Source organism: Homarus americanus, unplaced genomic scaffold, assembly GCF_018991925.1.
Source record: "Homarus americanus isolate GMGI-L3 unplaced genomic scaffold, GMGI_Hamer_2.0 scaffold22250, whole genome shotgun sequence".
Taxonomy (NCBI): domain Eukaryota; kingdom Metazoa; phylum Arthropoda; class Malacostraca; order Decapoda; family Nephropidae; genus Homarus; species Homarus americanus.
The window spans coordinates 93,292-105,726 of record NW_024741189.1 but is presented as its reverse complement, the minus strand read 5'-3'; the positions used below and the strand labels follow the sequence as shown (position 1 = coordinate 105,726).

The 12,435-nt window shown below is 41.2% G+C and overlaps 1 protein-coding gene across 1 annotated transcript in view; it reads left to right on the top strand.

Annotated features, from left to right (window-relative positions):
- The window catches only part of LOC121875647 (ionotropic receptor 21a-like), a 30,971-nt gene extending 22,766 nt beyond the window's left edge, over nucleotides 1-8,205 (top strand). Inside the window, exon 8 of the mRNA XM_042380268.1 lies at nucleotides 7,996-8,205. Within this exon, the coding sequence (XP_042236202.1) occupies nucleotides 7,996-8,205 (210 nt within the window). The remainder of the gene's footprint in view (nucleotides 1-7,995) is intronic.
- Nucleotides 8,206-12,435: the final 4,230 nt, after the last annotated feature.

The window sequence follows — 12,435 nt, the reverse complement described above, 5'->3', positions numbered from 1 at the left end:
TCACAGCGAAAGTACTAGTGCCCTGAAGAATGCAGTAAATGGCTAAGGAAACACTGAGTAACACTTAGTCCGCTATACGGATGAGAGAAATACAAGTAGTGACTCCGCGGTGCCATGCACAGCTCACACAGTCAGACTGAAGCTGCTGCCATATGGCAGCCTCGAGCAATGTTGCCACATAACACGCGCAGTGTTGCCACGTGATTATATATAGCAATGCTACAGCACAGTAGCTTATAGGACAGAGTTGCTACTCGCACAGTAGCTTATGTACAGGGTTGCTACTCGGCACAGTAGCTTAGATACATAACCTACAAACAAATACTTAAGTGCGGAGCTGAGATCATCGAGTACTTGATATTGTAGAAGACGGTAGGTAGTCACTGTGCCGTAGGTTTCAGGATAGGTAATCCTGTGGTCACTTCCAGAGTGAACTCAATCTCCTCGAACTGGAGCTGACAAAGAAGACTTTGAGGAGGACGAACAACCAGGATATGGAGAAGGAACCCGAGTGGTAACTAAGACGAGTCATACCTGTGTTTCGTCCCCTAGATGGCGTCTGCTCGTGGTGCTGGGTAGGTAGACTAGACAATAGATGGCGTGGTTCAGAAAAAGGTAGGTAGATCATGACAATTGGTGGCGGGGTTCGTAACAATACACATATATTACTTCTTAAAGGGACAACTTGTTAAACACCCTTCGATACAACTATTTATTAATTCACTCAATGACATGGACACATTAATATCACTAATATATCAAGGTAATGACACATTATGTTTTACGTTACTCGACTGACCTCGGACACACTGAATGAATACACTCTCACAGTAGGTAACTCACCCCTAGGAATCGTTCTGACAAGACCTGGTGTAATTCTGACATAGGCCCAGTGGATGCTTACTGGGCTGCTCCCCGGGGAGGCTTCTGCTTAGCTGGGGTCTGTCGGAGGTCCCCTCCCGACCTGGGAGAGGAAGCGTGACTCTGAGAATCTCCAGGTAATATTCGAATGGCAACAGGATCAGAATGATAATCAGAATGGAAGGCCGTGGACGGGACTTAGGCCTATATAGGGTGAAGCCCAGCTTCTGACCTCAACCAGTGTATAAACTGGTGCGATCTGGATACCTGTGTGCAGGTGTGTCCTGCAGGTGTCTTGGTTGGAGTAAGTTGTGGGTCACCCGGCTAACTCACGTCATTAACAGGCGAGGTCAAGTCCCCTGGGTCGACCTGAGGGTGTCAAACCCGGAAATGTGGTGACCACAAGATTGCATTCTTCTTGCTGTTATTGTGACATATTCTGAAACATAGCTTTGGTCTGACAATCAATCATTACAATCCAAATAGATGGACCAATCCTTAAGGGTAACTCAGAATCAGAGAATTTTCTTGAAACAGTTGAGGACTGTTTCCTAAGTCAACATATAGCTGAATCCACCCGGGGTAATAATATACTAGATTTAATTCTGTCAAACAGAAAAACTCATGTGATATCAAGCTAGGAAGAACTAGCCAAACCAATCACAAAAGTGAGATTAGTGAACTTAATGTCCAGTTACAGAAAAAATTCCATTAAAAGTCCACTACAGAAAAGGCAAACTTGATAGGTTGAAAAAGCAGACTCAGAAGGGGTATTACGTTTGGGGTGAATTACATGACCTCACGACCTCACGGGCAGCAACCCCACTTACCTGTTGATCTTATATAAGCTTTGGTAGATTCCCTTAACTTTGCATATATATAAATAGGGTTAAATTTTAAACCCAAAATAGTCTTTTCTCCATTTAATGGTAAAACTATATTTGTCACATCTATTGTAGATGCACCTAAACTAACACTGTAAGCTGTGAGTGTTAGAGACAGGACACAACCAGCTGAGTTAGATCCACATTAGGAATTCTCGTGAGTTAGTCAAGACTGGTGCTGCCTGTGAGGCAGCTCTGGGAAAGAGGAGGCTAACACTACATTCTCACGGTCGGCTTACTGATAGAGGAATTTCCCCTCACGTGAACAGCATATGGCACCTCACTGCAGGAATTTTACAGTCGGGTGATTGGATTATATAAACTAAATGTATTAACCCAACTTTGTATAATTGTTATTGCCATGAGACAATGGCTAATACAACCTGACAACGATCTCCTCATAAAATATGACCTTTGAGTGTGACCTGACCACAAAGGCATAATATGCCATACAGAAAACTCAGATCAATTAACGATGACGAAATGGATAGATAATTATTTAAAGAATATTATTGGGCAAAGGAAGGCTATGGGTAGGAGAATAAATCTATTATGTACCAACATTTTATACCATATACAGTATATATATTATTGCATGTGTGTGTGTGTGTAACCGGTAAAAAAGAATTTATTCTCATTTGACTTGGGGGTTTATTATTATGAGATGGCAATGCAGTGGAGCGCCCTTGGGAAAAAACCGAATAACTAAACACATAAAATTACTAAAAAATAATAATTCTCATGCATTAGCGGAAGGATAGCACCTGTGATTGGGGTGAATAGAGACGCACTGTAAAATTTATACACTTCTATTCTCCAACACTACAGTACACAACAATAAAAAAATGGTACAACAACATATGCATCCTTAGGCTTAAAACACTACACTGGGGAGCAAAAAGTTATACATGATATTGAAATTATTAGAAACTTAGAAAATGCATTAACAACAATAAATTCAAAGTATTAAAATGTTGCTTGCATGAACAGGCCTTAAGGGCTTTCAACAAAATAATATCAATCACTGAGGAAATGGTTTAGAAATAAAGAAATTATAAACTCCACCATGAATAGGCCTTGGGCACTCAACAAAATTATATCAATCACTGAAAATGGTATAGAAAATATGAAATTATTAACTCCACCATGAATAGGCCTTAAGGGCACTCAACAAAATAATGTTACACCAACAGATGCACACTTCTACTGGCTTAAGACACTACACTGGAGAACAAAAGTTATACATGATATTGAAATTATACAGCAATATTAAATGCATTAAAAGAACTAAATCAACAGCATCACTTACAACAGAAAGGATAAACCTCATCTGAAAAACAGTTCCCTTGTTATCTGACATCAATTAGTGACACATAAACATTGAAAAACAAAACTATCAAAAATATTTAAGAAATATTAACTACACTCAGCAAGACAATATTAGTCACTGAAAAAATAGTATCACTAAATGAAGAAGTTATTGACTCCACCAATACGGTAAACATGCATGTAACCTCACACATAGGTTCGCATCCGTACATTTTCTTAAGGCACAAACAAGCCCTTCACAACCTTGGAGAATGTTCCTCTAAGTACCCACTAGACTCCTGGTCTCAGTATGTGACCATTCATTCACTCAGTTAGCATCACTTACACCTCAGTACATCCATGAAACGGAAGGGAGTGGGCCAATCAGACCTTGTTCAGTTGAGGGGAGCTCTATTTTCCCGTTAGTAAAAGGTTTTCACTAAACCGCCTGTATATGTGGTAATTGTGAGCCGAGGTAGAGGAGATCTGGTGACTCCAAACGATCGTCAAAAGGGACAGACGATGGTCCCACGTCGTTAGTTGTACATCCAGACAGCTGGTTTCACTCCAACCCTCACTGCTCACTCGACCTCGTGGGCTCAACTCAGATGAGTGGACACGTTCAGATCTTGTGGACGTTCAGACGGCGTGGGCTCTCTAGAATCCCTGCAATATACCTTCTGTTAGCTATTGTTTCACATCACGTCACTCACTCATTGTTTGTTCCTACCACCCTATCTAGCTCTGTCTGAGATTGAATAAAACTCACTTGTTAATACTGATGTTAAATGAACGAAGGAAACCAGTTCATGTGATCGTCTCTCCTGGCCAATGCAGGATTCCTGTCTGTGACCACTGCCTCCGACTCCCAGACAAACGTGCTTCCTTAGGCGTTCTTTGCCCGAGTGACTTATTTACCACAAATAACGTTTTTAGATGCAACATTTTCAAACTGGGAAATGATCTACAATCATTTTCAATTTAATAACTGTCATTTAATTTCATAATTCACGTCCAAATTAAGTCGCCAGAGTATAATTAATATTATATGGGCGTAGTTCATGGAGCTCTCACTATTTGTGTGCTGTCCTCCCTCCTTTGACCTTGAATGACTCAGCATCGCCATTATTGGTAATTGCGTCTGTAGATATTACACTGAAATTTCTGAATATTACAAATCAGCATCCACATACTGGCGACTAATGTGTGAACCGAGAAAATCACTCATGACTCGTCAGGGGGCGGCTATTCCGCTTATTCTTATAAATTTACTTCTGGGTTCATGAGTTGTGCGAGCTTTTCTCCACCATACCCATAACCGTGCTCAAGAACACTGGCCCATAATACACCATTACCATCAAGTTGTACTGCATGCATAGCGCCAAACAATTCTTTAAAAGGCGCTCCCACGTCCAGAGTGTAAGATCAACCATCAGGGTTGTCGACCTCACACCAGGACTTGGTTAGACAAACCACATACACCCATAATTGAAGAGAGATCACCTAGTAGAAGAATCAGCTCCTATACTCGGTGGGCATACAGTATTCACTAGCACCATGGGAATTTTTGTCTCCCAGAGTTAAACCTCTCACTCCATTCATCCTGCACGGAATGACTCTCCCAGTTACTTTATAGGAGGGGGAGAGCGACAGAGTTAATCCTGCCCAGTTAGATCAGGTCACTGTACAACCAGGTGTACTTCCGCCACAGCTAGAAGAGAAATCTAGTTTTCCCTCCTTCAAAGCAATTTGCCTTAGCTGTGGGGTTGTGTAGTGTCGGCTTGGTGCCAGTCCGAATGGGGTTTCTATTCGCATGTGTTGCATGCATCTGTCTATCCTGGCAGATCTGGGTGAAAACCAGGTCGACCATGTGGAGCCTATCATCAGACGCCTCCCACTTCCACCACTACGCTAATAGCACTTCCGCTCGAGTGGGACCTTCACTCCTGAAATTGGAGTTTTATTTACTACTGCTAAATTCTTCTCCTCCCTATCTAAACAATGTCTGCAATCGAACTGGACTTACGTGTGAACACAGTTAAAAGCACCTACAAGATTTTGAGGCCACGTGAACGTTTTGTCGACGAGCAGGTCGCGATCTGTCCGCTTGCCATGAGTGAAAAGCTACGAGTGACCAGCGCCCATCTCTCGCAAGTATGCCTATCCGTCTAAGGGACTACAATTTTAAATCTTAAACTATCCCCTGGTTATCCTCTATTTATTTTTTAGGAAAGATTCGCACTATTTTAACATTTCTTTACGTTATTTAATTCCGGACACGACTTACCTGTACTACTTTTCGGTAACCATGTTATTAATTCGTGACCGTATGACGCCATTCACTTTCGTAATCTAATTATTCCCTAAGTACACACGTAACAAATTCTGAAATGAAACAAGATAACTTTCGTTAATTTTATAGCTGACTTTTAACTTCGTCAATAGTGTATGCATTAATTTGATGAAGTGCATTTAATTTTATAGGCCTATGTGAGACGTGGAAGTTAGTTCCTGACTCCTCCGCTTGGCTTCTTGGGGTTCCTGCGCAAAGGATTTGTTTAAGCCTGACATGCGGTAGGAGTGCAAATGCTACCTAATTATGGTTCCCTGTTCGTCAGATCATTAATTTTCGTTCTAAAATTTCAGAATATCACACACACACACACACACACACACACACATATATATATATATATATATATATATATATATATATATATATATATATATATATATATATATATATATATATATATATATATATATATATATATATATATATATATATATATATATATATATATATATATATATATATATATATATATATATATATATATATATATATATATATATGGAATCACTGTAGGTGCGCGTGATGTATACTGATAACCACAAGAAAGAAGAAAACATTTAAGCGCTTTCGTGTAATTCACATCTTCAGGGTGAGTACAGATAAGATTGAAGATGCAAGATACAAGCATGAGACTTGTGTTTTATGTAGTTATCAATAATCTATCAGACCATATATTCTACCCAGTAAATTCCGACCGGTTACATATATACTCTGTATGTTTCGCCATGCTGATTTCGACTACACGCACGTCTATACTTAACCAGTTCTAACCATCTATGTGTTTTGAAAAACGAGTGCCCCCTTCCTGGGGCGCGAACTCAGCTTCCAGCCAGCCAGCACAGTTAGACCTATAAAATCTCACTCACAGGCCATTGTTCATGCCTCAAGCTTCTCAGGTACTCCTGGTTAGCTGGAAATTGCCGTGCAGGCGTTATGGCGAGTGAACTTTGTCTAAGCTGAATTTTCATGCATTTCCTCTAAAACATGACAATTTACTCCAAAAAGACAATACATTGTTACAACTCCCCATGGTTGCTTTTATGAAAATTTGTGAGATGCTAACAAATATTTCGCAAATTTTTATTCGTAATCCTAGCTAGGAATATCTAAACTTAATTAGCATATTTAATTGACAATACAAATCGTGTTTTTCAATATTTGCACATCAAACTGTAATTTGCAAGATATCACTTAACTCACAAAAAGGCATGTAACTAAATTTGAAATAATGACACAGGTTGACACAAATGCAAATGCAAAGAAAATAATTTCTAGTAAATGTCAAACTATGAATCACACAAAATCATGAGAACTAATATCATGGGTAAATTCAATAAAAATCATAAATAATGGTAAATCAAAATACTGTAAAAAATTAATTAAATTTGGTATTAACTCAAAACAAAAATCTAGATCAATTAGGTATGATGTTAATGAAAATTATTCATAATAAAGTCACTCAAATAATAAACAAAAGGATTAATTATTTGCCATGCACAAATGAATGCATATAGAAGATGGATTTTTTCTATTTCTCTCTCTCTGTTTTTTATATAAAAAATCATCTTCATTATATCTTGAACATCAATTGTAAAATATTTTTAGTCAATTTACCGAACTTCTCAAAACAGATTTTCTGCACTTCTTATCTTAATAACTTAAAATGCTGGTTTTCATTCACTTTAGATGAGTTCACATGTTTTGTACTTTACATACTCTGGTATATGGATCTTACCTCACACACACACACACACACACACACTATACATCTTATTTTCTGTTGTTCAGCTGGTCTCTCATCTCCCAATTGATGGTGGTATATCTGGCAGCAGGCAAAGATACAGCGTTAACATTTGCAGATGGCAGATCGCCCACAGACACTAACACTTTTCACTAACTTTCGGCTTCCATCAACTGTGAATGAACAAATCGTTTCTTGAAATATGGAATTTCATGACATATCCATAATGTACTAACTGCCTAAAGTTACTCGTATTGGCTATATCGATTGTACCTCCTCCCTGGTAACTGATTTCAGCGGCATAGCCTCACTCCACAATGGCCGTGGCTTATTGGCCGGATTTCAGTACTCGTAACGGGAACGGGAGCTTTTCCAAAAGTGGGGGGAACCAGCTAGTAAATTTTCTACCCCGGAAATGTCCATCACAAGGGACATAGGATCCTCCTTTCAACAACTCCACAAGAATCTTCTTCTCCGATTCAAATCAGGACACACAGGATCGATTGTATCCATAGTGACCGCAATCTAATTTTAGGTTGCACCATTGCACGCTTCCCTCACTCCATCAGGGTCGGCATGACACGTCTACATTGGGAGGAGCCTATGGGGAAAAACCTTAATGGACAGGATATGTCATTACTCTGGGACACTAACTTCTCACTTTTCTCCTCCTCCTCCTTGCTTCTAGCAGCTGACACTCTAAGTGGTCTGGACGTTGCAAACGCTGACTGTAGCTAACAAGTTGACTTCGGACTAACACACTTAAGGTCAGCCTTCCTACCCAACCAATTGAAGCAAGGCCCCTGTGTCAAAAAGAGGCACCAAGTCGGCTCCATCGTCCCTAGATGTTTGCTTCTTACCCGATGTCTGTGGTACCAGCAATCCACCAGATGGTGTCGTCGGGCTGGTGGCCTGGCTGGAACAATGAAGACAGGATCCCAGTTTGGGACATCTCTGCGTCTGGCTTAGTGAAGTTGAAGAAAGGGCATGCTGGCAGCGACACTACATCATTCTCTCTGTTGGGTCCAGAGCGCATCACAGGAATGAGCCGGTAGAGCTGCATTGTTGTCATCATCCTGGACAGGCTTTTGTACTGAATGTCATGGTCGTCTGGTCTCCCTCTAGTCACTAGAGGGAGGAAGGAAGATTACCTCCAATATGGATTTTCCTACATTTTGAAGGATGGCACAGAACTACCCCAATGAGTAATATGCCACAAAGTGATAGGAAATGATTCCATGAAACCATTTCAGGAAAAGCAGCATCCTGAAAAGCTTCACCTAGGGTTAGCTCAAAAGGATCGCACATTTTTTAAGCAGATATCCGATGGTTTGAAGAGATTGAGGCTGGATGGCAGTGGATCCATCCAACAGACTTCAAAGGCTACCACACATGCGTCATATATAATTGATCTGCATGTAGTCAAGAATAAGAAGGTACATACAATTGGGGAAACCGTGATCAAGCCATGTATCCTTGATAGTGCAAAACTTGTCCTCAACGATGATGCAGTTAACAAACTGAAGCAAATCCCGCTGTCTAATAACACTATCAAGTCACGAATAGATGATATGGCTCACAACATTAAAGATCAAGTGATAGCCGAGATAAAGTCATCAAAGTTCTTTTGCCATTCAATTAGATGAGACCACTGACTTGGAAAATCTTTCTTAGCTTCTCGTTTTTGCCTGATATGTTGATGGTCAAGACATCAAAGAGGACTTCCTGTTTTGTCGTCCATTGATCACGACAACAAAAGGAGAGGATGTGTTGGAACTAATTTCAACTTTCTTTAATAAAGAAGGACTACTATGGGAGGATGTAATCGGAGCGTGTACAGATGGTGCCCAGCAATGTGAGGGTCTCGATCTGGATTCTTGACACTTGACAAACGTAAGAACCCTACAGTGGTTTGGATACACTGCATAATTCCTGAAGAATCTCTCGCTTCAAAGACATTACTAGCAGCCCTGCATGCTCACTTAGAGACCATCATCAAAACGGTCAACATCATCAAAGGGTCAGCCCTGAACACGCACCTTTTCCATGAACTGTGTGAAAACATGGATGCTGAACACCAAGCTCTGTTGTTCCACACCCAAGTCCGCTGCCTGTCAAAGGGCAACATGCTCACTCTGTTCTATGAGCTTAGTGAAGAAGTGAAGACTTTCCTGGCCAATCACAATAAAGACGAGCTACTCACCAAGATGAACATTCCAGAATTTTAGGCTCATTTGGCGTACTTGGCAAACATCTTCGAAGCTCTAAATGAGCTCAACCGGAAACTGTAGGTTGTCAGAGCAACATCATGCACCATACAAACAATATCAAAGCATTCATTGGAAAACGGATTCAAGACGGAAATGTGACCCAATTCCACCGACATTCTGAAGTCATCCGAGAAGATTTCATCAACCAAGTGCTCAAGGTAGAGATCATAGAGCACCTTAACTCCCTCATTGATGAGTTCCAGCGGTACTTCCAAGACATAAATGCCATTCAAATTACCATGGCTCTGATGAGGATCCATTCAAATGTCATGTAGATGTCGTCCCTACAGAGCTTCAGGAAGAGTTTTTGGAACTCAAACACAACTCCTCAGCGAAAGATGAATTCAACTTCCTAAGTCTAAGTGAGATCTGGGTGAAAATGTACCCCATTTATCCTGGATTTGGCAATAGCGCTCTTCGTGCACTGATCCCATTTTCTTCAACATATCTGTGTGAGTCGAGCTTTTCTTCCCTTCTGTCAATAAAGTCAAAGACTCGAAAAAGCTCCAGGTTGAGTGTGATCTAAGGTATGCTCTGTCAGCAACAGCCCAACAAATAGCAGAGTCACTAGCAAGAAAACAGGTGCAGGGATCACACTGAGGTGTGTAGAGACATAGCCAGTGTAGAGATGGTGCTGACATAAAGTTCATAACAGTGTTGCAGTGGGAGTATTTTGTTTGAAACGGAACTGTCAAATGCTTTCATTTATTTCTGAATTATTTTTCCGAGTCAATATTTCTTTCATATATGCTATCTCTGAGTGTTATTAGTCACTAATAAAATCATTATTGGCGAAATTTGTTTTAATTTAACCTTGTGTAAATAAATGAAAACACCATGGTTAATATGAAGTTGGAGTGGGGGCGGGAGGAATCATTATAGGTTTTCTGGCAAAAGTGGGGAATGACCTGGAAAGTTGGGAATCCCTGCTCTAATGTTTGAGTGACAGAGGTATGACTCAAGTGGGGAAGTCTAGTGACATGGACGTCACACCCACTAGCAGGATTTTGCAAGACTTGCAAATACTGGGTTTAAATTGGCTGGAAGTGAGATCAGTATGAGACATCGCGAGGTCATTAGGCCGGAAGCGGTGTACACACCCTTTGAATTACAGTTACCCATAATCCTCAGGTATTTCAAGTAAATCCCAACTCAACCATATATTGTGAGACAATGTGACATCCAGCAAGGGGGGTCTAATTCTTCCTTAATCTGAATGTCTAGAAGTGAATACCATTTACTTTAACATTATTACATCTCCAAATGCCTTCATGATATTATGCAATACAGTGTCTGTCTCGTTAATCCGAACGTAATCCACGCAGAATATTAAGAGAGAAAGCTATAGGTGGTTATGTCATGGAACAGGTGTCATTACTTTCAAATCTACATATTTCAGAGTAATAGCAGTGGCCAGGTCACTAGATAAGGCCTTTACATAAATCCGTCTCTATATGTCAACTACCCTAACCTCTAATAACTAAATATGAACAGAAAAGCAAGAGAAGGCAGGGTGAGAGGCAGGGGTGTGCAGCAGGGGAAGGGACATGGGGTAGGGGGAGTTTAGTTGGCCGCGAATGAGGGGGGGAAGAGGAGGTGTGAACGGTTGGGGAAGCGATGCAGGGTTAGGGTGAGGAGTTGGTGCAGTGGGGTTCTGGTGAGCGCAGGTGGGCTGGGCACTTGAGATTGCCTGAGGTGAGGGATGGCGAGGCGAGATGGGGTAGGGCAGGGTAAGGGCGGTTGGAAAGAGGGTTTTTTTTGTAGAGAAAAGAGGGGTGAAAGAAGATTAGTGGTGGGTGGGGGAAGAAGTTATAGTTCGGAAATTGAAGAAATCTAGGAGGAGGTAAGAGAGGGAGGGCTGACCGCCTAGCGAAGCTAATAGTGTGTTAGGGTTGTGTCCTGAGTTTGTTATTGTCTGTCGGTACAGGCACTAGACATCCTACCTTGTCCCATATATGGGTGTTTTAAGGGCCTTATTTCATATTCCGCCGGCCCTATTGGCGGATGTTGGTCTCGGGAGGTTGTCTAATGCCTGGCTGTGTAGATCGGGGGTGGTAACGGACTTTTTGAGATTTGGTAACTTTTTGGGAACCATGTATGGTTGTTGTCGTTATCTGGTGGGAGACTTTGAAGTTCTTGCTCTGATCGTTCTATCTTTTGCCAGATTCTGCTGGCCAGGATGTGCAGCTGCTGGTTGATGGGTTTTATTCTCAGGTCTCTATGTATCTCGGCTGTGGTTCGGGTGAAGAGGTATCTTTCACCTGTGACGAATCTTAGGGCTTCATTTTGGACCACCTGTAATTTTAATATTTGAGTGGTGCTCATAATATGAAGAGGTACTGCTGGGTAAGTTAATATCAGTGTGATAAATGATGTCACCAGGCGGAGTTTTATTTTCTCAGGAAGCGCTTTAAAGCGGTATAGTTTTCTCAGCTCTCTTCTTGCCTTTTCCTTCCTGATGTGGACATGATGGGAGTAACCTGTCGTGGATATATGCAGGCCCAGGAGGGTGCCTCTGCTTTTGTATTCTATCTGGGCATTATTGGTTACTAATGGATGGGTTTTCCTTCTGCATAAGGGTATCACTGTGAATTTCGGGAGACTGGTTTGGATTTTCCATTGTTTTTCGTAATTATTTACCATTTCTAATTCCCGCCTGGTGTTGTCGACCTGTAGCGCTCGCGATTTTCCTTGATGTGTTGATATTTGAGTGATGTCATCTGCATACATAATATCTTAGTTACCTATTTTAGTGGGAGGCGGAGTGTCACTTGTGTAGATAATATATAGGGTGGGGGAGAGGTATTTCCGCCGTCAAGAAAGTTGCAAAGCACCTTTTCAATGTTGGTGGGAAGTCCGAGTTGGAGGATCTTATATTTTAGACCACCATGCTAGACTTTGTCAAATGCCTTCGCTACATCCCGGAGAGTTAGATTACATTGTCTACCACTCGCCGCGGCTCTGGCTATGTTTTCACATGCCAGGGCTATCGCTGTTGTGGTGGACTTCCCTTTC